General features: G+C 40.6%; 1 protein-coding gene across 1 annotated transcript; it reads right to left on the reverse strand.

Annotated features, from left to right (window-relative positions):
* Positions 1-60: 60 nt before the first annotated feature.
* On the reverse strand, positions 61-25,170 carry atm (ATM serine/threonine kinase). Its single transcript, XM_044032204.1, has 63 exons — positions 25,078-25,170; positions 24,465-24,600; positions 24,234-24,346; positions 23,915-24,057; positions 23,646-23,810; positions 23,302-23,467; positions 22,926-23,164; positions 22,573-22,742; positions 22,302-22,480; positions 21,837-22,208; positions 21,454-21,657; positions 20,860-20,961; positions 20,508-20,745; positions 20,286-20,417; positions 19,901-20,026; positions 19,695-19,784; positions 19,401-19,587; positions 18,748-18,941; positions 18,586-18,665; positions 18,333-18,488; positions 18,016-18,091; positions 17,612-17,745; positions 16,857-16,974; positions 16,598-16,768; positions 16,174-16,349; positions 15,669-15,912; positions 15,271-15,386; positions 15,012-15,138; positions 14,719-14,918; positions 14,460-14,634; positions 13,996-14,154; positions 13,097-13,229; positions 12,898-12,993; positions 12,273-12,444; positions 12,029-12,170; positions 11,776-11,952; positions 11,477-11,654; positions 11,184-11,289; positions 10,893-11,051; positions 10,588-10,696; positions 10,258-10,346; positions 10,061-10,163; positions 9,812-9,960; positions 9,600-9,704; positions 9,383-9,502; positions 9,052-9,286; positions 8,445-8,615; positions 8,182-8,301; positions 7,398-7,615; positions 6,436-6,643; positions 6,188-6,310; positions 5,947-6,087; positions 5,558-5,696; positions 5,333-5,415; positions 4,778-4,918; positions 3,412-3,528; positions 3,149-3,298; positions 2,781-2,946; positions 2,265-2,351; positions 1,914-2,028; positions 1,337-1,400; positions 1,078-1,220; positions 61-802 (listed from the first exon to the last, which is right to left on the reverse strand). The coding sequence occupies exons 2-63, from the start codon at positions 24,534-24,536 to the stop codon at positions 622-624; spliced, it is 9,264 nt and encodes a 3,087-aa protein (XP_043888139.1). The 5' UTR covers positions 24,537-24,600; positions 25,078-25,170; the 3' UTR covers positions 61-621.
* Between the last annotated feature and the right edge of the window lie 162 nt (positions 25,171-25,332).

Consider the following 25,332-nt stretch of genomic DNA (forward strand, 5'->3'; position numbering starts at 1 on the left):
AAACTTCAAACTTATTGAATGAATCAACCTCTAATGTGCTCACAGCTGAACTGAAACAAATTACGGGTTTATAGAAGAATTTAATGGTGAAGTTACGTTTATTTAAAGGCAGTTTATACATACATGGTTTTCATGTAAAATAGTATGGAAATGGTTAATCAATTTAAACAATCAGTCCAACAGTGAGAAAAAAAACATCCCAATCAACTGAGTATAAAACAAAATATGTTTGACTTTTACAGAAAAAAAAAAAAATCAAGACAGTGTGGCTAGTTTAACTGTTAAGAATTCAGGATTTTCAATTCACAGATGAACGTTTTCTTCAATGGGTTAAAGTGCAAAGGTTTGTGACAGCGCCGATTACAATACAATGATAATCAGTTTATGTTTCCCAGGAACCGTTCTTCACTATCAAACAAAAAAATAATAATATATAATATTATTAAGCTTGTTTGAGTCGGCCACATGTTTTCTCTCATCTCTCACCACATCACTTCCGTCAACAGCTGAGGAAGTTGAAATGAAATGAGATATGAAAAAAGTTTTAACTCAGCAATTGGCTGAATGTGTCCACTCCCTCATGAAGGCTGAGGCAGGGACCTTGCGTACCTTCTCTCAGCTCTACACCCAGGCCTGCCATCCTGGGAAGAGTCTGCTGAGGTTTTTGGGGTCCATGGCTTGTTGAATGAGCAGGTTGACCTGCCCTCCCACGCTGAGCACCGTGCCTTCCTCCACCCCCTTCAGCTTCTCCTGCAGCCGTAGCAGCACCCGCTCGGCCACCTTGTTAAAACTCTGACTGTCACTGCAAGAGAACGAGCATTAAAACTTCAGTAGTACAAACACAAATGAGAAATGTGCGGGAGAATAAAACACAGCTACACTGAAAAACGGAGAGAATCATGTGGGGCTAATATCATGAATCGGTATTGTGTGAACTCATTTGATGATGGTTTAAATGTAACAGACATTTGTTTATATTTACAAAGTTACACACTATGGCTTTAATGAGCAGTGGGAAATGATGTCAAAATGACGCAAAAACAAAAAAAGACACCACACATCCTCTATGCGGATCACCTGGATTTACGGTGGTTGTCTATGTCATCACCCCCCATCGTGGAGCTCAGTGTTGCATTGAGCTCCTGTTGCTCCTCATGCTGCAGGTAGAAGGCCTTCAGAGGGTTCATGGTCCAGTCAAACAGAGGGTCATACAGCAGCACCTGTTTTCACACATGAAGCAGCACAAAAAAATATACGGTTTATGAAAACACACAATGGCAATGCAATTGAGGAACAGCTAATAAATGTTTTTGTCTGTATATTTGTGTGTTTGTACCTCAACAATAGTCAGCAGAGCTTCCTGAGAGCTCCTCATCACCTCCATGGTTTTCTCACAACATCTAAACAAGGAAATAGGTGAAGTTAAGCCACTAAAGAATTATAACACTTTCTTCATTCTGATGGGACTCTGCTGTTCACAAATGTTAATCAATGGGTTTAGATATGTCGTCCTTTTTAATTACCCTTTATAAGCTGTGTTTCGTTGAGTTACAGTGTCACTGAAAGCAACACAAACCAAAATGTGTAAAAACCTGTCCCCGAAAATAGATTTTTACCATGAAGTGGCAGGAATCTAAAATTCTGGCTGACTCAAAGGAAATTGTAGGAAATCAACTTAAACAATTTAGAAAATAATCAAAAGTGATTTTAAGTATGTACATTAGCAGTTAACAAGATCTGTGGTGAATGTGCTCAAGTTTTTATATTCATGACAAAAAAGGCATATGTGATGAAAACAAACAACATTCTCAGGCTTGATTTTCCTTTAACCTTGGTTAATAAGTATTAAATGAAATATCTACCATCAGAACACAATCTCAGTATTCACAAACTCCTCCCTGACTCCCCCTCACCTCCTGAAGACTCCCTCTACACCAGTGATGCCCATCCCGTCCACAATGTCCCTGGAGAGTCTGAAGGGAACAGTTTCTGGTGTGGGGAGGATCTTCCCCTGCTCAAAGGCCACACCTGAAAGGTAAAAGCATGAAAAGGCATCTTTAGGTTTGGAAAACAAAGATGTGAAGAATAAACATATGATAGCTAATATTATGGTTAACTGTTGAAACAAAAGATAAAGTGATGTAAAATAGATCTCCTACAAAGCCTCTCCTACAATGATTGACGAAGAACCGCTGTGTTTATACTGTAATATATATATATACACACACACATACATATATTATACAAACAAGAATAAAACATACCTAAATCAATGTGCACCAGTTCAGCAGTCTGCTCATCAACCAGGATGTTCTGGACATGTCTGTCACCCAGACCCACAATGTACCCAACTGTGGACACAAAAACCTGGGGTTAATTCATGATTTCAATGCAGCCACTCACTCATGGATTAAACCCATTGAAAACCCCTAACAAATGTGCCTACAAATTTGAAATTTGAGTAAATACCCTGTTGAACAATTCACTTTTCATTTCCAACTCAGACGGAGGAAATAGGGCCCTGTCTTATGCTCAGTGCAAAGCGGCACAAACCACAGCGCAAGTGGCTGCCAGGACAGCAGGCCCCTCCTTTGCATAAAAGCCTGACTGGGAGAATACACAGCATGTAAATAGCTAAATTGGAGTCAGCCACTTTAGGCTGAAAATGTTTTTTTGTTTGTTTTTATGTTGAGGTTTGTAGGCATGCATGTACTGTGCAACAGTCTTCGTCAATTTAATGACATTATTCTCATGGTACGCCACCAGGTAAACTCATATACCTATAGAGGAGGTTGCCACACTGCGTGTGTAAGCCAGACGTTTCTCCATCCACACTGCTGGATCCAGGAATCGCTCCATGCAGAAATACCTGAAGACCGGGTTGAAGTTCTTGCACACATCAGTGTAGGCCTGGAGTTTGTCATCGAACCCAAGTTTGTGAGCCTCCTACGCATCATGATAGACGATAGAAGACAACAGAGCAGGTTTTTAAATTTGCTATCAATCATGCCAAGTGCTTTTTTTAAATTTAGAATTTCCTTTTATTACTTTCATCTGAATTTCCAATGATAAATCTGCAGTTGTACAGGCAACTGTAGTTCATTAATTACTAATTCCACAGTAGCACAGTGATGTGCCTGAGCAGTACCATCATCTTCTTGCGGCAGGATAAGTGGGCCCAGTCCTGGGGTCGGAAGCGTTTATGGGCTCCTTTATTGGAGTCCACCAGAAACTCCCCGATGGGAACAGTGCCTGAACACCATTCCAACACACCGCTACGCTGCGAGAATGGCACAACCTGAGGATAAAGCACAAGTGCAATTTTGTGCAACATTATTGACATTTTACTGTTGATCTACTTTAGATGAATGAAAAATGAAGTTTCATAGGTGAGAGAATAATGTGTATAACCTTGTAGCGCCTGATGTTGAGCTTCCTCTTACGAGTGTCTGTGTTGCGCTGCAGCAACATGGAGCACATGCCAAAGACCTGTTGCATCACCGCGTCCTGCCGCAGGTCATCCTGGCCCTATTTAGGATAACATACTGTTATAGTATTTTTTGAAAGCTTTATTGTCAGTGTGTTGGATACAATGAGATAGTGAGTGCAAAACTCCAGTTGTGCTTAAAACAGTACACAAAAGAAACAACTAAAAAAACATTACACGACAAAGAAAAGCATGCAATAAATGAAACATGAACAAACGATTTGCCATGGTTGCCAAGTCTTGGCAAACATAAACCAGTCTTACTTGGCACGCGCCAAGTACGCCAGATTAAAAAAAAAATTAAACGCTAAAGAGGATAAGCACCAGCCACGCATAGGTTTAAGTTGAGCCTCAACTGTATTACTAACTGTATCATTTTCATAATCGATTAATCTGTCAATTATTTTCTCGATTAATCGTTAAGTCCATAAAATATCTGAAAACCTTAAAAAATGTTGATCGGTGTTCATAAATGTCTTGTTTTGTCCACAAATCAAATGGATTAACTTTTAATGATTTCTTTGTTATCCAGAGCAAAGAAATGAAGAAAATACTCACATTTAAGAAGCGTAAACAATCAGAAATCTTGTTTTAATCATGAAAAAAGCTTCAAACCGATTAATCGATTATCAAAACAGTTGTCAATTAATTTAGTAATCGATTAATTGTTTCAGCTCTAAAATGTTTTATGCAGGCTATCTCTTTAATAAAAGCATCCAAAATATGTATGTGTGTTATATATAAAACATATATTCTGGGCCTATAATGTATATGCAGGACATACCAGTAAGTGTACCTAGTGTTTGTAATGTATCTGGATTTTTGAGTTTAATGACACTTGTTCTTGTTTTTAACATTGTTAATGTATAAAAGTAAACAAAACACGAAAAACAAACTGCAACAGTGTTACTTCACAACGATGGTGCTGATGAAGTGGTGAATTATTAGCCTTTAAGTATTTCCACAAACACACGCGCACACTTCTGAGGAATGTCTCCATTATAAAGCTATTTGTACAACAACATACTGTGTGTTTGTCCTGATACAAAGACGGGATTAATTATTGCCAACGGCTTAAGTGAAATGAAAAGAAGAAAGGTGTGAAGTGAATGGGTTCCTGTCAGCACTGGTCACACTTTAATCTTACATGATGGCAATCTCACAAGTTGTTTTTTCTTCAGCCAAGAACACACACATACAGTATTATTACAGAGAAGAAAATGTCTTTGCACGTCTGCAACAGAAACATGCTTCTAACGCTAAGACATAAACATACATGCACACATGTACCTTAACCAGCTGTCTCCTGCTCTTGCCATCAGAGCCGACACAGTCAATGATTTTGGGGAGGTTGACTCCTCCGGCCAGGCGATACTGGGGCATGAAGGACCTGATAGTCACCAGGGTGTCATAGCAACCAGTTGGATCCACCTATTTAACAAAATGAAGAAAAACAAAACTCTTGTTATGCTCACAAAAATATGGCTGGACACAAAACCGATAACATGTCGCTTAACATTTAATAGGGTTTCTCCTTGGCTTTCACTTCAGGATAAGAATAGTCAACCCATTGTTATCATTTTACTATTTTACTATCTAGAAATAAAGTTGACTTGACTTCAAAATAAAGTTTGTATGTGATTTAAATGTGTTATTCAACAAAATCATCAATCAATTAAGATGCTGAGAGCAAATCAAATTAAATAAAGCTTCTTCAACTTGAAAAGATTTGAGAACTTGAGAAAACTGCTCATCTTCTTTAGCTCTCTCTGAGACAACACCCTGTAACTCTTTTCCCAACAACTAATGTGGATAATAAAAGGTGATGTGGTCCATAATTTTAACCTTTATCTCCATTGTGGGGATGACAACTTCATCCAAATCTTTGATCTGCATGATGGGCTGATCAGCAGGGATGGGAATAGCTTCTATGGTCAAACAAGGAAAAAAAACAATGGGTTTACCTCAGCAGTTCTTTGTCCAAGCATACAATATACATACATTTTCATTTTGTTATTATCCAGCATTCTAATTTTTCCCTGAAAAACAGACCATGCTCTGCTTACTTACTCTTCTCGGTCTTGTGTTTACTGGCATCCATGTAAGCCAAGGTGATGTAGGCATCACACAGATGCTCGATCCCTCGAATCATCTGACCTCGCTTTTTTCTGATCACACTGATGATCTTTTTGGCCACGTCCGAACGCTCCTGCCCCAGAAAAACCTCACTTGTAAAAGCAGAACTGTGTAGCTCTACAGATATGTACTTTAGACAGGTAAATACAGTATAGGAAGCGGTTTCATATTTAATTATTTACAAGACTATCAAGATTGGTTTATGATAAATATTAATAAAATAACAACAATTTAAGCTGTTCATGGAAGAGGTAAACTTATACCAATATAATATGTATACTATGTAAATATCTGAAAAAGATTGATTTTAATAAAATTCCCACCAAATCAAACTGTGATTGCTGCCTTGGAGTGCTCCTTGATGCCCGGGTCCTGCTGAAGTTCTCATCTTTATTGGCATTCACCAGAGCAAAGATGATGAAGAGCGTGTGGTGTGGGTGCTCCTGAGAAGTTCGGCAGATCAGCTGTGAGGGCAGAAAACGTTGTCAAGTAATATTATCAAATAGAGCACTTTAATGCATCATCAGGCAAATATATTTGGCATTTTAGATATTTAAGCATTACGTCATTGAGCACATCACTGAAGCCTGTATCCTCTGCAATACTCGTTATCTTGGTTCCCATGCGAGCAGCCAGCTGATACATGAGAGGCAGAAACTTGTAGGAAGGAATCTGCTTCACCCCTTTCTGAAACACAAAACAACACTGACCTTACATTTAACCAAGTGGTGTTGATTCCCCATGTGTTTATGAGTGTCTACTCTGCACATGAAATACTGGATTACTGAGAGATTCTGGTATTGATAACCAACCTTCATCATGTCATTTACAGTTCTGACGTCAGCATTCTCCAACCAGAGTGAAGCCAGGCGGAATACCCAGGTGTCGTGTTCCTCGCCCTGCTCCAGACACTGAATGTAGTTCTCCACCGCCTTACAGAGGAAGCGCTGTTTGTCCGACTGAAGGTTAGACAGGGCCTTCTCGTCCAACTCCACCTCTCTTTGCACCTTTACTGTGTATCTGCAAAGTTATATCAACAGGTAAGGAGAGTGAGGGATCCAAAGTTTTCCTAAATACATTTAGGAAACAACATTTAAGAGGGTTTATTGAGAGAAATTTAATATTCTACCCAGATTATGTTTGTATAAGTTTTAATTTGTATTGAAATAAAAACAGGTTGTCTGAATAAATGTGCATAAATGAGGAAGCCAGGCTCCTCCCACAGAGATAGCGAGGGGTGAGTGAAGGGTTCCTCCGTTTGTTGCAATCTGTAGTCTCAACATTAGATGACACATCTGTGTCTACAGTCAGACCGACTACATACAGCTAGACTTGTTTCTAGTTGCCAAGGGTCTGTAAAGTCACTAAATAGAGTGACAAAGTCACAAAGCTGTCAACACTGTTGTTTGGTCTATTTGCTTTACGATAACTTTTATAGTCTTTCTTTATTTCCCTTTCTTTCCCCTGGCTTGGTTCATCCTGTCTTCATTTCTGTGATTATATACATTGTAATGTGTGTAGCGTCTTCTTCTCTGTTTTTGGTGTCGTGTTACAGTGCCACTTACAGGACTGGCATATGTACAGCATTTTCAGTAATTTTGGGGGTTCTGTGTGGAAGGAGACATTTCCTGAAAAATGCCGGGTTTACAGGAAACGTTTTCAAAGCGGCAAAGAAAAAGATAATTTATACTTCATTCCATTCGTGTGGATAGGGCCTTACTCTTACACAAAGGACCTTTACATCTATATCAGTAAACATTAACAGCATTCAGACCTGTTTGAGGTCACTTTGCGTTCTTTTATCAAGTCCACCTCCTCTTTGGCCTTCTCCAGCAGGGCCTGCTTGTTCTCAAACTCAGACGAGTTCATGTATTTGTCGATGCTCTGGTACTGAGCATCAGAAAAGCGGGCCAGAGAGAGGAAAGCCTCAGTCCGCTGACTCTGCAGCCTGGAGTCCTGCACTCCTGATTCCCCCTCAATCATGTCCACTGCCTGAGGGCACAACACAGGAGAGGCATTTAACATACAGCAGCTTCAGCATCTTTGGCTTCAAAAGGAAAATTAAGCCAAATAAAAAAAAACAGAGTGGACAAACAGAGAAAACTAAAAAAAAAGGTAGAAAAATGTAAGCAAAAACATGATCACACCACAAGAAACATCACCACATAACAGTATGGGCACATGCAAAAACACACATTCATTCACACATGTGAGTGCATGTGCACACACACCATGAATAATTTAATTAAATCTACCATGGACTCAGGAAATAAACTGTAATACCTGCAGAAGTTATAGTTCATATTCTGTCTTTAGGCACAATTCTAATTTATCTGGATGTATATCAATTATTTATATGTGTGTTTAAGAGTGCAGGTGGCACCACACTGCCTAGCTGATGCATAATGAATCCTTCTTTTCTCAGTGGGAAGCTTATATGAGCACATGATTATTTGCATGGAAATGGTCACTTTGAGCCATTTCCTTGTGCAGACTGGTCTACTGAAATGACTGTTGAAATAAAATTTGTCTGAGCCAGGTTATTAACATGCTCTTACCCTTTGCAGATACTTCTCCACTATGACTCCAGGACTTTCCAAGCAGGTCTCGGCGAGCCAGTTACCACACAACCTGAGGCATTCAGTGTAAACTGGAGCAAGAGCCGGATTAAAATCCACCTAACAAATATATCACAAAACCAAGAGAGTAATGCAGTGAAGCATTCTGGATAATACTGTACATAGATGACAGAATCAGTTTCATGTAATAGCATTCTGACAAGTGTGGCATCCCATTATTAAAATAGACAGTACATTCTGACCTTTTCCTCCAAGTGGTTTATCATCTGTCTTAGCAGGCCCAGAGCCAGACCCTGCTCTCCCTTTGCCCAGAACACCTGGGCTTCCTCGATTTGCCATGACGACACAGGTGAGGACATCCAGGACCCTCTGTCATCATGCTGTTTCATCTGGTAAACTGCCTGCTCTGCCCTCTGTACAGGAGTCATAGCACTGTCAGGAGTTTGTAGAAAACCAGGAAACTAACCTAATAGCCTAAAATCTGTTTACAAACCAAGCTACGTTTACAGGGACACAAATAATCATAATAAAGATGATCAGGATAAAAAAGCATGCCAATACATATCAGATATAGTCTGATATGGTCCACTCAGAAACAAAAATGTCTTTCTGACTGTCAATGGGATCAGTTTTAATGTAAAAAGTTGTTCCAATTATTACTGCTTGGTTTGGGTTATCGCATGTCGGCCCTACAGAAATGAAATGAAAGTCACAGATGTGAGAGAGAAGGGAAAATACATTGATGGTTTTTACATCCATCTCAAAAAGGAAGGAGTCATTTCTAATCGGAATGATATTAATCACACTTGAGAAAATATGTACATGTAAATATTACTACTGGGATGCTACCTGTGTATTCCCAGCCTTGTGAGCCAGCTGGCAGAGCTCCATGAGGTGGTCAGTGAGCACAGAGCTGAGGTACTGGCTGGTCTCGAGGTCTTCCACTCTGGACATCAGGGTTTGCTGGGCCACAGACCGGGCCGCCAGAATGGGCTCCACCAAAGCAAAGTCACTGTCAGTTAGTAGCTGGGAATGCTGTCGCCACTGGCTGCAAACATCCCTCAGAGTCACATCTGAGAAGGGTCTAACAAATAAAATAAATCAAACATATTTGATTAGTTCTCATGAACCACTTAGAGTCTTGCTTATGCTATGGACTGTATGACCTGGACTTAAAGACCTGGAGAAGAGCTGTTTAACGCTCTCCAGCTCCCCGATGATCTGCAGGTTCCTGAGAGATGGGTACAGGGAGGACACAGCCTCCAGACTGCCTCTGCACAACTCCTCCACCTCTGCAGCCCTGTAGAAGCACACAAGAACATAGATGGCTGGTTGACTTTTGCCAATAGGAGAAATTAATTAGGAATACTCATGAAATGTTTACATGTGTGACAAACCTGGTCTGTTTTAGCATTTCATCAAATATGGAGAACTCTTTGTCTCTCAGTGCTTGTAGAGAGCAAAACACTGATTCATGAAAGCCAGGTTTTGATTTCTCACTCCTGGTGAAACAATATTTGAAGAAAAATAAAGCAATAAGTGAGAGACAGTCACAGTGTTTGACTTGATAGTGTGCTCTCAGCTGTGAGTTTATGTCCCCTCCCCTCACCTCTCCGACAGCTCACAATCCCACTGGGTGTTCCTCCACGCGGCCTGATAGCGCAGCTCTCTCAGTTCAGGCCCCCACTCCACGCCCTCACTCTCCAGACCTTTCATGTAAGTGGCAAGGATGCTGCTCAGGCCAAAGTTCAGCAGGCCCTGTTGGTTCAGAAGACAGAGCATTTGTACATTTTTCTTCATCCTACTGCAGGTGCAATTCAACTAAACATGTCGTCTAATGCAGATTTAATTATCTTGCCTCCACGATTCCCACTTGTCGAGTGGCCTCAGGCAGAGAAGAGTAAAGGTCGTAGGAGGTCAGGGCTTTCCCCCACATCTCCTCATGCTCATAGGTTCGTATCCTGAAATTTGAAAGGACAAAACACAGACTGAGATTTAAGGCAGCTTTAAGAAAACATAATTAACCAGCAGGTTTAAATATCAGCTAGTCAATACCTGGTCAAAGGACTGGTCATCGTCTCCCCTCCACAGCCATACAAACTATCAGGCTCTCCAATGCTACGATACACCTCGATCAGGAGCTCCTACAAACATGTTGCAAATGAAATAATAATTTGTATTATAAATGTTAAAATTGCCCTGTGCTGAAATGTACTCTATTTTATAAATATTTACAAGAATAAAGAGCCTAAAATCAAAAGTATCCTTATACAATGGAAGCAAAGTAAGTAAATCAAAGTAATATTTAAAAAATAATTGTAGCATTATTTAACACAACTTAATGATTTAGGCAGAAACATACAGTAACTGACATGAAGGACTGACCTGAAGACTGATTTTGGTGTCTCCCATACTTTTCTCTGTCAGGCTAGAGATGGTGAAGCTCTGGCTGTGATCTTCAAAGTTGATCTTATATGTCGCTCTGGACTTTGTTCTGCAGATTTTTTGTGAAAAAAGGTGTTGTGAAAGTGTTATTATTATTACTTAATAATAATTACAGATTGAACATTTAATTTGGGGTACAAAACAACAAAAAATGTCATGTGTTTATGTTTTAATGTAACACATAACTAAACAATTAATATAAAACAAATGTATAGAAAATGGGATCTGGTTTACTCTTTGCAGACCTGCAGTTTTCCTCCATGTTAGCTTTGATTTTATCAACGTAGATCTCAGTGTACAGTAGAGCAGTGAAGTGAGCTGCACAGGATTGAGCAGCTTTGGCTACCTCCAGGTAGTTCAGCTCCAACCAGAAGTTTGAGTTGCATACTGTGCCATAGGAATTACTGCAAAAAGTGCACATAGTCTTATTGAAAGATATTATAAATCCTGCCTGTGGGTTAACATGCATCTACAGTGGTAAAAATGCAGAACAGTAAAGTATATTACTATTGATTGATTATAATAACATCACAAACCTATCAGAGCTCAGTTGTCTCTGCTGGTGTCTTAAATAGTCAATAACTGCCAGCATGGTACGCAGAGATGCCTTGTCATATAAGCCCTGGCTGGCTGTGTCAGATTCTGTCAAGATTAATACATGTTTATCACAAACACCAAAACAATTACACACTATAAGCTGTTGATGAGGGTTTATCTCAAAAAGAATAAGTGCAGCTAAAATCAAACAGTGAAAAGGTCAGTACAAACACAGAGAATATTTAAAAGGAATAAACGGGCTAAAAATCCAGATTAATAGTCCTTAACTCACCTGTGTTAGAGTTGAGAGGCGTGGCAGAGCGACTGGAGGCCTCTGCACTTCTGGAGCAGAAAGTGAAAAAGTCCTGTATGTGGGATGAGAGCAACTTCCTCCATGAACCGTCAAAGTCTTCCAGGAGGATGGAGTGAATGATAAGTGGCAGCAACCTCTGACAGCAGTCCACTTTCACCTGGAGACAGATAAAGAATGAAATAAGACCTGGACTCACAAATGGATCAGGGGAGATTGTTTTGGAAGTTTCCAAATAAACTTGCTGTATCATGTTCTTTCTGTAAATTCTATGTGCTTACCAGACACAGCGGTCGTGACAGGAGCAGAGCCTCACTCTTGACTCCTCCACTGTCCAGCAGTGCGGTGCAAAGAGCCTTCAGCCAGGTCTTGTGCCCGCCTGCCTGAGGAATCCAAAACTCCTGACTCTCCAGCTTGTCCCTGGCCTCCGAACTCTCCTGATCACTCACAGCAGTCACCTAATAACACGTTTGCACGTGAAAACCTGTTCAATACATTTTGTTAAAGGGCACAGATGCAACCAAACCAACTCACCTTGCTCTTTGCCTTTCTGAAGGGATTAAGGTAGGCCAGCATGGGGTCTCTATTGTCTTTGTATTGCTCCCAGACGTCAACTCCAGACTGAGTTGCAAGGATGTTCTTCACACACTGCACTGCTGCCTTCCTCACCTCAATACTGACACCCAATAACAAAGCAGAAGACCGTACATTTCAGTACAGACCACCAATTCTGCCTTTGAACAACATTTCAATCATTGTGGTCAAGCATTCACTGTACCGCTGCTGAGTGAGAGCATCATTCAGGCAGTTGAGAATGATGTAAACACATTGTGACTCTGTGGAAGTGAAAAGAGACACAGCCTTCTCATAGAGAGGGTCTCTGCCATGGAGCAGGGCAATGGTGGACAAATCTACAGGACCCAGTCCTCCCAGACAACTCCCTGCTGCCTCTGTAGGGAAAGAATTGAATTTGTAAACCTTTAAAAAAACTGAAACCTATTAACTGTGCACACATCACCAAGAACACAGTAAATATCATACAAAAGCCCACACAGTCCTTACAAACTCACACACAAGTCACTGTTTTAACAGTTTAAATTGTTGACATCAATTTGCTTAAGTGTTTGAACTACTTTATTTAATTTTATCTGTGATATCAATTCTTTTGCAATTTATTGCTATACTTTACTATTGTTTTCTTGCATATTTTATTATATATTTTATGTTGTGTAACTTAATTCACTATTTTCTACCTTATATGTGCTGCATGAATAAAGTTGAGTAGACACCATGAATGTAATTACTAGTAATACAGTTTGCACTTTGTACATCATACATTACAATAAGATTATACTGTATATTGACTCTTGAATATCTGCTGTAGAAGTTGTTTGACTGATTACCCAGTATCTCGGCTCCACCAGGGTGGTTGGTTGCAAGCTTACAGAACTGCAGCAGACTCAGGACCAATTTAACCAGCACACTGTCACTGGGCTCACCTACAAGTGTAATAAAAACAGACAGCATTAAAGTCAGAGACACTCAATAGAACATGCCCAAAGCTCTTATGCAAATTAATTTTATCCTCCTCAAGCATGATACCGTGGCACTGATTGAGCAGGCCTCTGATCTGTCCCTTCTTGTCACGCAGCTGTCTGGTCAGCTCCTTCAGTCCCTCCAGTCTGGTCAGAGGCAAAGTGTTACAGGACGTCCCTGACAGGAAGTGCTCAATCTCCTGTAGAGAGGAAGCCAGAAAAACATAGGTCAGTGATGAAATACAAGTTATTTTTCCTGATTTCCATTCAAATGTATCCCATATTTTAACATAATTTACATTGTGCATGTATGCTTGTTTCCTCATTAGTCCACATACACCTCCTCTCGTCCGCTGTTATTTGTTTCCGGTGCAGTATATTGTGGAAGGTAATCTTTTTAAGATGTCACTGCACTGGAAACATGGTGGTAAAATGTGGAAGCTGAAGTTTCCATTCAAAAAACGGGCTGATGGAAACCAGCCTAGCGATAACAATGACCTTTCCACCACTCAAAATACTGAGCAGCATCCATGTACCCCATAATGTAGTTCCATATATGACACAATTGCATGATATTAGTTAGGCCTCTCCTTCACATCTGACACATATATGTGTTATAATGAATATGTATGATATCAAAAACAAGAGTTTCATGTCATGGGACAGGGAATGTATGTGTGGTTAGTTCAGATTACTCACAAAATTTAAATATTTCTAGTCAACCATATCCAACCATATCCATATGTGACTCACCTCACAAATTTGCACATGCTAACATTTCTGACTACATTCATGTCATTTGTGTGACACCTTTTTGTGATTTCTAAGGGATACATGTCTGGCAAATGAATCAAATTGTAATTTTATGCATCTATTTTTAACACATTAATCAGTACACAATGACGTAAAAGAAATAACACAATGAAGAATACTGACATTTGTATGTCATGTTTGTCTGTGTGTTACCTGTTGCAGCGTAAAGGTCCCAGTGTTATATTTGAGTCTGTGCTGAACAGACCGCAGTTCCCTGAATTCAGGAAGGTTTGGGAAAGTCTCCAACCTGCTGATGGCTAATTTTAGCTTCTGTTGGTTCTCTATCACAAGGAACTGCAACAGACTGAGCACCTAGAGGGCCCAGGAGAAGGAACAATTCAAATGTGTGGCACATGAAGTGCTAAAATAAGACAAGAATTTCTCAGAAACAACAATAATAACAATAGCAATACATAAGCTCTACCAATGATATGGTTTGTGTAAAAAAAAACAAAAAACATACATATATTTTTTTATGGTAAAGCCAAATTTAGCCAAACTAAGCCGAAGAAGAGGACCAGCAGAGAGTATCTTACTTTTGTGGCCTCTACTAGCTAATGCATACTATCTATAATTTAATGCACTGCGTGTTGCTGAACAAAAACATGGTTACTAACCTGCTGTGAGATGGCAGGTCGATTTGTCACCTGAGCAGTGAGAGTTCCAACAATGACCTGTAGGTGGCAGTCTAGAGCATCATCACAGAACTGCAGAGCAGCCTGACACACAGAGGTCAAGAGGTCGCAGCACAGAGAGAGGCTTCGGGTAGAAACTTCATCACACTGAACTGATCTGTTGGGGGAAGGAAAAAAGTGATTGAGCTATGTATCCAATCTACTTCATAAAATAATTACATCTGAGTGTATGTGGACGTACCTGCCGTTGATTTGGTGTATGAGTGTGTAGATGATGTCTCTGAGGACAAAGGCCCAGGCCCCTCCCAGACCATCCTTCACTTCTTTAAGCAGCAGGTTGACAAACAGGTGATACATGAGGAGGATGCGATGACGTTCATAGCCGTTAGTCGTCTCTGCTGCTCTTTCACACACTGCCAGCAGAATCCTTTGGATTGACATCTACAAAAACAGAAATAATGATGACTACAATCAATAATACAAAGTATACAAAATAATAAAGATCATGAAAACCCAGAGAGAGAGACACCTTACCGGGGTCTTTGACAGGATGGTGACCAGCGACTTGTGGTTGGCACTGTGGCACTTACTCAGGTAGTCCAGAGTAGCTCTGATGACATAGGAGCTGAAGTATGGTGGGTCTGGTACAGGGTCAAGTTCACTGAGGGATGTAAAACACACATTTACCCTCTCGTTTTCTTTTATCTCCAAAATTGGAGATAAAATGAATGAGTAAAAGGATACTACTACATAATAACAGAACTGAATCATAGTAAATCGAAATAATCATTACCCTATAAAGCGTTTCAGGTCTTCTCTGGCTCCTTCATCTCCACCTCTTTCATACAGTGTCATCAGGAGCTCCACCACTATGTCTGCCAGGTTAGTGTGGATGAGGTTGTCAATTTGCTGTGGACGCATTCCAAAACAAAGATGCTATTCAGTTATATATCTGTATATGTAGCATTCACTGCACACATAGTAAAATAACCACTCCGCTGTATGTGATTTGAGTTGATGTGCTGCACTTTTACACATTGAAAATCCACTTTTCTCTTGTGCTGCAAGGGCACATTTTTGAGTTGTATAGGTTAGTTACTTTTTTCCCCTCATATTGTCAAATTAGAGAAGCTTTACAAGATTTGACCTCCAACCCCAGATGTCCAGTAGAATTCAACTGCATTAACCAACCTGTTTCCCAAGACAGTTGGAATCTTTAAGCAGGTCATACACTTTATGGGCTGTCTCTCTCTGCTGTGCAACCTGTAAGTCCTGGCCAGAAAGAGCAAAGTACGGCAGGATGTTGACCATGATTTTAGGGAAGCAGTTGGCCAGGAGCTCTTTCCAGTCCTTCTCCAGATACCTGCTGATAGACTTCACCTGCTCAAAGTCATCCAGGAAGACCAAGCGAGGGATCAATACATGGTAGGAAGAACTAAAAAAGACATGCAAAAACAAGAATATTAAAACTAGGTCCATCATTCACCATTCACCTGTTAGTCCACTTTATATTAATAAAAATATAAATGCTGTCTGATATCATTTAAAGCCTTATAAGCAAAATTCAGAATTTAATTAACATAGGTTTGTTGTTTTCTAATTGCATTATAAAAATGGGAAACATGAACTGAAAGAACAATAATGCAGACTGAAGCTGTGACAATAAAATAAGGGAATCACAAGATTATTTCCTCACTTATAGAAATCTTTGACAGTGTCATGGTCTAGTAACATGTAGGGGAAAGAGCCAAGAGTGTAGCGATCATCAGATTGTCTCTGCGCGAGCCACTCTGCCACCAAGTAGTGAAAGTGTGAACTGACAAATGTTTTCACACTCTTGTAGCCCAGCGCTCTGGATACACTGCACAACATCTGTCAAGGGAAAGACAGAAACAGATCATTGGTCTATAGTTTGTTTACAGGAAACCTATTGAAGCACTGTGAGTTTTTAAAGAGACATATACAACAAAAAACTAAATTTCACTCAAGTGTCAAATTTGTGACTCACAGTAAGCATTACAAGCAACTGGGATTATACTGTGGTACATGACACAATAATTTCACCAATTGTGTGAATATTTATTTTTTCGACATGGCCAACGATGCCCTGAAACGGATACCTTTTTAATGAGCTGTTCCTCAATATTGTTCTCCTTGTAGGACTGAAAGAGGGCAAACAGAGACTGTTTCTCACACACCGGGCTACAACACATCACCACAGACAAACTCTTCAACAATGTGGCCTTGCGGTTGAACGCCTCGTCCGGCTGCTCCTCTGTAGAACTGCCTCTCTGTGTATGATCACACAACAGGAGGGTCAAACAGAGAATGTAGTTGAACAGAAAATTTACTTTTTGTGGTGATCGCACATAAACTCACAGGGAGTCTCATTCCCTCCTGAGCCTTCAGGTAAACATTTTCAAAAGCAGCCTGCTGGTGTTTCAATGGCAGCATCTTCCTTTTGTCAGGAAGCTCTGGTTTCACATCCAGAAACAATCTGGATACGAAAGAGAATAATGTGGCAACAATTAGATCTATGATCCAGTTAATGACTTCAATACAGTTTCATCCTTTTTTATTATATGTAGAATTAAAGAGATTGTTCAGTTTTTTTTGAAGTGTGGATGGATGACTTGAGTAGACAACATTCAGTGCATGACACTTGAAGGCCAGAATACATTTGACTCGATTGGGTTGAAGCCCCATAGGAGAAGACCATACCATTTGTAACTGTTTGCTATATTATAAATATTTCAGTAGATCACCAGAGAGCCAATTGAAAGTGTAACCCAAGCAACTGATCTGCTACATAACATCAACAGTTCAAAGGGCTGTCTGACAGCATGCTAAAGTACTAATAAATAGTGCAATTATAACATACAGTTAGGATACTATTAATTATTTCATATGGGTCTTTGTTTAATGAGGCCATAATACACTACTATCCCTGTTCACAGCATCATGAGTAAATCCCATTCTGGCTACTGTAGGCAACACACTGACCATGAATAAATACCCCTTACAACCTCACTTACAACTCACACAAACAAACTATCCCTTTAGAATCACATCTACTGTATAATGTACTATGACATTTATTCTGATACATTGTTAGTGCATGTAAGTCGGCATACCTCCCCACTGACATGGCTACCAGCATGCGGACTTGGTGGTGGTTGTCTGCCAGGTGAGAGGGAAGGATGTTGGATACTGGACTGTTCTCAGATCCTCTGATACTTAGGAGTGCCCACTTACAACACGGGTCTGCCTGTCAGAGGGGAGAGGTTTAGATAAATGCCTATAGACAGACAGAGTGACAACGGAACCATAGAAAGTACACAGACAAAGACACATTTCACATAGACATTTCTTTAGTGGAGGATAATCAATGAGAAGCTATAAACATAATAATCACCCAGCAATCTTTAGACCAACATGCCACCAGCCACTACCCTCAGATTTCAAGTGAGATGTTAAAACCTAACATAAAAAGTCAAGCCTGAAACAACAGAAAGAGAATTTCTATGCGAGCACTTACCTCCAGTAAAGCCACCAGACACTGCACTAAAGCAGCTCGCACCATTGCTATGCATTTCCCTGTTTGGCTCAGGAAACTAATGAAATAAGAACCATGAATCAGTGCATCATACAAAGTATACAACTCAGCTATAATAGATTTTCATGCAGCACCAGACTCAGATACCCCTGATGTGTACAAAATCCCAACAGGGGAGACATGTTTCACACCTGATCTTCCTCTATCAACAACTGAAGGATCCTTGAAGCATGAGGCTTCATTGTCATGATTGCAGACCAGTCCTGCACAAGTTCATAGTTTAAAAATATTCCACTAACCAGAATCCAGACAGCACTTGCAGCAGGGATCCCTGAACATGTCTCATCTCCTCAGGCAAGTGGTGGGTTTTCCCCAGGCTCTTGATGGAGGGCAACAAACTCAGCAGCGCAGCAGCACAGATCTCTTGATCTTGACGGTATAAGCCACACAGGTCTCTGGAAACAAAGTTATTCACTTTCAGTAAAACACATTCACAACAATACAAACTACAGTTTATTTAAGTATTAAAGACTAATAAAATTGTGTTGTTACGCCAGAGGACGGAGCAGTGAATCAAATTCCTCAGGAGAGAGCGAGTCCTCAGCAGGAAGCTTCTTGAGTAGAACAAGATACTGCAAGAGAACCAGATATTAATAGTTAGTGGCTGAAGCATCACTGATGCCACTGTGACTCTCCACAAAAGCTGTCACTCACCATGTTAAGATGCAGTGGTTTGCTGAAGTCAATCTGCTCCAGCAACAGCAGCAGCTTGCGCCGCACATCCTGGGGTTTGAAAAGCAGAGCATGGACGTGCTGGACAGAGCCACACTCACACAAGAAGTCCAAAATCGTGAGAAGAGCCAAGTCCTGCTGCACCAAATAGTCCTCTGCTAACAGGCATTTGGCTCCTGAGGGACAACAGAACCATAATTCATCTCCCCATGATCCACTGATAAGGTTATCACCGATTAACAGTTTCAGCTACAGCCTGGTACTAACATCTGTCTAAGGTGAATATGTCTCCATTTGCGTTTCAAGTCATCACACGTGATCAGATATCACTTTTCCGCACTGCGCAGGATATGCACTGTGTATACTCTTACTTGTACTTATACTTGTATTTTCTGGGTAATATGTTGGGGTGATGATATGTATGTTAATGTGAGGTCTATGAAACACACTAATGCTTTTACACAAATTACATTTCTAAACACTTTTTAAACACACAATTGAGTTTAATTGAAATAATGGAGACAGAAACTTCAGACTTTTTAGAAAATTGGCTAATTTGTGTAAGTTCCTAAAACTACACCAAATTATTCCAACTCCAAGAAAGGCAACAATACAGACAAGTGGTCCCTTCTTACCTGGCCCACAGGAAGCATCTGTGTTGTCTCCCTTGTGTCTGTGGGTCCCATCATTGCTGCTGTGGGACTCTTCGCCATCCTCAAACAGATCAATATCGTCCCCTTGTTGAGTCCTGGTCATATCAAAGTCATCATCTCTGTGATCCTCTTCATCCAAAGAAATCACTCTTTTAGACACACTACTTAGCTAAAGAGACAGGAAAGTATTAGGACGGAGTCAGCAAAATGGCTCTGCTCTTGAAATTGATTTCTGCATTGTTAACATCTATGTGCTGCTGTATATCTGTCACTGACCAAAAGTTTGGAGATCTCTGCAAGTTCACTGAGTAGGCTGGCTGGCAGTATCATAGTGAACAGACTCGAGGAGATAGCACAAACATTGTCCTGCAGAAAAAAAAGAAAGATCAGATTTTATCCTCTGAGAAAAACAGACCACAAATTGACACCGTGAAGATTATTTTTCCAACTGAAGTATTGTAAATTGCCACTTTTATTTTTACCTTGCTTTTCATGCTGGCTGACTGAATGCACAGCCTCATGACAGACCTCAGTGCAGCCATGGTTCCATCCTCTGTCATCTTCACTTTCACACTTGAAATAAACCCAGTTAAGTCTTGGGCCACAGTCTAGAGGGAAAAATATACAAACTCAACATCAAAGAGCTATATTTTAAAATGTCCTTTTAATTTCAACTATTAGTTACATGTTATTTGTTTATGTAAACTGCTCAAGAACAGGATATATGTTTTATTGCATTAATAACTTACATTGTGCATTCAGCTTCACAATTAATATCCTGTGAAACTTAACACAGTAACAGCAACAACATAGATGCATAACAAACAGAAATAGAAATGATGAACACAGAAAGAAAAAATTATGTACCTTTGCCTTCGTAAACAGTTGTGAGTGGCAGGCGTCTTCTTTAGTCAGAACGCCTGTGTAGACATAACCTGCAAGAACTCCGGTCAGCAGACTCAAACAGCGTACCAGACAGTCTGGAGGTGTGGACAGAGACTGTGAAACGGCAGATGAGGACACACAGGAGTTTGTCAATGTGACGACTACACAGACACATTAAGACTCTACTATATAAGTTTCACTCACATCAGGGGAGTAGCAGTTGAGTAGGGTGTCAGCCACACAAAGCAGGGAGTGTTCCAACTTGTTTCTGAGACTGGGGACAGACGTGAACTGGCCATCAGCTGATGTTGTCTTCAGTGACTCCTCTGTCCCTCCGATCTCTGAGGGCAGCGCATTAAAGCTGAACTGTAAGTACAGCCTCTCGATCTCTTCCAGATTGTCTTTGGCATCAAATGGTGATGATTGTTCTTGAAGAAAGGCACTTTACAAAAGAAAACTAAATTATAATTTTTTTATTTCACAATGTCATAGCAATAAGTACAACACTTATAACAATTAATAATGATGCTAAATGACATCAAGAGGGATATCATACCTCTCATCTCCTTCAGCACCCAGCAAAAAAACAAGGCCAGCTCTGTTGTCTTTCAGGGTCAGGGAGATCAGGATGTTTGATATTAGACCGTAGTGAAAGTCTCTGTACACAAGAAAACATAATTTTACAGACCTTTATTGTTATACTTAAGATAGAGTAGGGTAAGGCCATTTACTCCAGAAAATGTCCATAGAAGTGGAGACAAACATTCTCCGGAGTTTGCTCTTCATATGACTAACAAGACGAGAGATATTCTGGGAGAGATGCATTCACAACAGCAGGAGAAACTCTGAAGGATACAGATGAGAGGGTGGCAAGACACTTGCCAATTTACTCCCTGTGGACTATCCAGTGTTATCCATGCTGTGAGCTCACTGAGATATTATACAAGAGAGCAGGCAGGGGGATCTCTGAAGAATGTCTAGACTTCAGTGCTGTCTGAAAGCAGCTTAAGTAATCAGTAAACAACCAGTATCAAGTTGTTAGCCCTAACCCAATTAAACAAGTGAGTAATAGGTCAGAATTTAGCAACAATAATATTGTCTACTGTCATAATCCTACAAATCTAAAGTGGGAACATAACACACTAACAACCTGCAAATTATGGGGTGAGGTCGAGAGCTCTCTTCCATCTCATCACTCTGATCACTCATCAGCAGCCAGGCTATGAGGGTCTCCTTCAGGTTTGGAGATCCAGATCCCTCTGTGATCCCTACATAGTCCCAGCCTGACTTCAGGGTGAGACTTTTTGGGACTGGACATTTCAGCAGAGCTTGCAAGAGACACATAGCAGCATTTCTGTGGACAGAGACAAAAAAGAAAATGGTAATGCTAAAGGCATATACTATGGTCTTGTTCGCAGTGGCAGAAAAGAAAATCTGATTTGCCTGCAGTATGAACAGAACCTAAAACACATTTATTTAGTATTGGCAAAGACTATATTTAACCTTGTAAAATGAGAGAAAAAAAAACCTTACTGTGACACTTTGCAAGCTGAGGCAGAAAAAAGCTTCCAGAACTCTCGGTCGATATTAATGAGTCCACCATGGACAATGGAGGCCAGTAGTTCTAGGCTGTAGGTCTCCATCTGTGGTGAGCTCACCCCTCGCAGTGCAAGGGCCCACACCCGACCCCATAGCCTTCCCAACTCAGCCCTGTGAACCTGGGCTCTCTCTGGGTAGCGGGTCTGGCACCGGGCCACTTCTTTCAGACAGCGCAGCACATATGGCCCCCGTTCTCCCCTGCGCTGCTCAGCCAGGAGCTGGTACAATGCTGAGAGTAGTGGGACCAGCTCCTGGCAGGGTATCATAGATGGATACTTGGAGATGAGCACTGCAGTGATCTGCATCCTGAAAGGAGGAAAAAAAATGAGGTTGGATTTTCATCACATGAAATTAGAGAAAAACATTTGTTTGTTTGTGTTTCATATTGTGATTTTATACCATGGTATGACATCAAAATCACTATGCTGAGGCTGCAGATGGTCACGGAGGATGTCCCAGCCCATTTCAATGCGTCGGCGCTTGCTGGCTGCTCCATGGGTGGGACTGCCCATCTGCGTAGCTCTTACAGAGGCCTGGGTCACCTCCATAATGTGGGTGTCATTGTAATCGGTGAACAGCTACAATATGCATGTGTAAAGCAAGTAACTTGTTAGAAATTTACAGAGATAGCAAAGCTGTGATTTACTTATGCACATGTAAGACTTGATACCTGATGACAGATGTCAGCTGTGAGTTCAATGAGATTGTCTTTTACTGCTATGTGTCTCATCCCAGTGACGTACTTCCCTCTGCTGCCTATATGACTGATCTCTCTCACCAAAGCATCATACAGGCTGTACAGCTGACTCCGCCACTTTGTCCAATCCTCAGCATGGGCACCTAATATATGAGGGGAGAAGAGCAGCCACTTATTTGTTGACAAGGCTATACAGTGTGGGTTATCTTTAAATCTCGACCCAAATTTCAAATGCCCAAAGTTTGAGTGTATGAAATTGTATCTTATGATATATATTAACACTTTCAAAGATTGCTTGAAATAAAAAGAATGAAAGATCACTCCACCTGTATCCTGAGTCTTGGCTCCTTTGGGATGATGAACACAAATCTGTAGGTTGAAGAAATTCACGATATCCTCTTTGAGAGCAGCACTGGGCCTCATGTCCACCCACACATACAGTATTGAAGGCAGAAGCTCCTCTCCCAGATGGCACACCCTCGTCCGACAGTTCATAGCCGAAGATCTCAAGAATATGTTGAGAGCCGAGATGAGGTGCTCCAAAACAGTCAAGTGTTTCTCCTGCCTAACAGGATGATAGGATTAAAGGTGAAATGTTGCATGTTTACATTTACATTTTTTTAATCTAACAACTGAACTTCATAGTGTTTCACTGGAGTTGAGAGTAATTAGCAGACATTGACCGTTAAGTATAAATTTCACCTGGCATTAAGCAGTGCTTTGGCAAAGAAGCTGAATAGAGCGTTGTTAAATCCATCAGTCTGCACACAGCATCCTTGGACCACCATGTGGATGACTCTGCTCACCAAAACACGGTTGATGGATTTGGACGAAGAATTGAATAAGCCACAGTACAGCTCCAAAAGGTCTATAAATGAGGAAAAATAGACAGGGATTGCTTTGATTGTTTAACAGGATGCAAGATTCTGAGACAGTATTAAGTTAAAAGTTGGTTAAAACCCAATTAAATGACTTGGTCTATTTTTAATCAAACATTTAATGCTCTGATTCAACACATTAAATCATAGATATTTAGACAAACTGACTGTGCCACTGCTGTGGAGTGATGTCACACCAGTATTTGCGGACAGAGAGGATGTCCTTCACTAGGAGGCTGCTATAATCCTCTCCATAAGCTGAACAGCTGTATGAACTTTGCAGCACCTCCATCACATGCTTCAGCAGCTCACTGCACTTAAGCCGGGGCCCACCTGCAAAGACAGAGAAACACTAATACTGCAGCATCCACGGTCATGTACATTGCTTGGATTCTTTTCTGTTTCTGTTTGTGATGCTCAAAAAACACCGGTCTTACGTTTGTTTGCATAGCGAATGAAGTATTTGATCAAACTGCACATCTCAGCCATCTTCTTCTTCCGTGTGGCCAGCGATGTTGCTGTGACTGATTTGCTTGACTGCATGCTTTCTGTCTCCTTCTGGACATATCGCTGCAGAAATCTGAAATCATTGTATGAAAAATGATTAGTGAAACTCATTAATAATGTTAGTGATATCAGTTTATTACAATTATTGCATAACTAGTAAAGATGAAAATAAAAACACAAGTGAGGGGTAACACTGAATAACTGTATATGCATTTTGTTACAGATAACTTATAAGCCAGGGCAGGTAACCTGAAAACAGCATCCCATGTGAGTTGTTTGGAGGATTTAGCTCCTGAGGAACAATCCAGCTCCTGCACAACTGCCGGAGTTCTAAGGAGTCTTCTGAAGCGCTCTGCCTCTTTCTGGAGGCATGAATGGTATGTGTTAGGTTGAGTTCATATCCTGCTTGAAGGTTAAACTTGTTCTGCTGTGAGAAAGGTGCAACATATAATTTAATTGTGCATGACCAAGTGTGATTACCTTCCTCTCTGTTGCTTTGTCATTCTCCAGCCCTCTGCAGCAGACCAGGAGATCATGAAGAGCCAGACTCATAGTGACTCCACAGTCAACGACCACTCAGCTCTCATCAGTAACTGTTACGATTCAGATTTCAGAGCTGCAAAACCATTTGGTTTAAGAAGTTGTTTGTTTTAAACTCAATCATTTCACTATAGGATAAATACACACACGACACAACATGTACATTTCTTTCCAGATGATAGCATGACCAAAACTGAGAATTCCAACTGGTAAGTATAGTAACTTATAAGTAACCCAGGCACATGGCAAAACATTTGCAAAAACTCATGTGTTTGTTTTAGATGGACGTCATGATACAATGGTGTTATTGTTTGATGCAGAAAGAAACAAATAATCAGTGTAATGAAACACTAACATGTAGGTGTACTTATTTATCTAGTTTCCCTCAGTGTTGATTGCAAGCTACATGTTTTGTGTTGGTTTTAACTGTTTAACTGTCTAACTATAGTAAGACTACTTATAGTTTACTAGTCTACTAGTAAACAACATCAGTCTGACCTCTGAAGCAGCACAACATAACCACATTTGCTCTGAGGTTGATTCATTCACTGACCTTAAATGACTGAAGTCTTTTCTGTTGTTGCTACTCCTGCATCCCCTCTGACAACTTCACGCACGTTAACGCCAACGCTACCACGCACACACACACAGGAAACTCCCGCCCCAGGAGCAGCCGTGAAGAAGGACGTCATATCCAGGTCATAGCCGTGACCAAGCATCCATGGGACCAAGGGAGTCCGTTAGCTTAGCTTTTGTAACACCAAAACACGTTTTGTTGTTCTGCCGTGTGCTCTGAACGCGACGGAGC

The sequence above is a fragment of the Solea senegalensis genome, linkage group LG8 (genome assembly GCF_019176455.1).
Source record: "Solea senegalensis isolate Sse05_10M linkage group LG8, IFAPA_SoseM_1, whole genome shotgun sequence".
Taxonomy (NCBI): domain Eukaryota; kingdom Metazoa; phylum Chordata; class Actinopteri; order Pleuronectiformes; family Soleidae; genus Solea; species Solea senegalensis.

Bases quoted from the DNA above. Each gene is read 5' to 3' on its own strand.
- atm (XM_044032204.1), bottom strand. From the start codon at position 24,536: ATGAGTCTGGCTCTTCATGATCTCCTGGTCTGCTGCAGAGGGCTGGAG. The intron at 20,418-20,507 runs GTGAGTGAAACT...GCCGTTTCACAG, and splicing joins TCAACTGCTACTCCCCTGAT to TCTCTGTCCACACCTCCAGA. The intron at 10,697-10,892 runs GTCTGCAAAGAG...AAAAATCTGCAG, and splicing joins AACATGGAGGAAAACTGCAG to AACAAAGTCCAGAGCGACAT.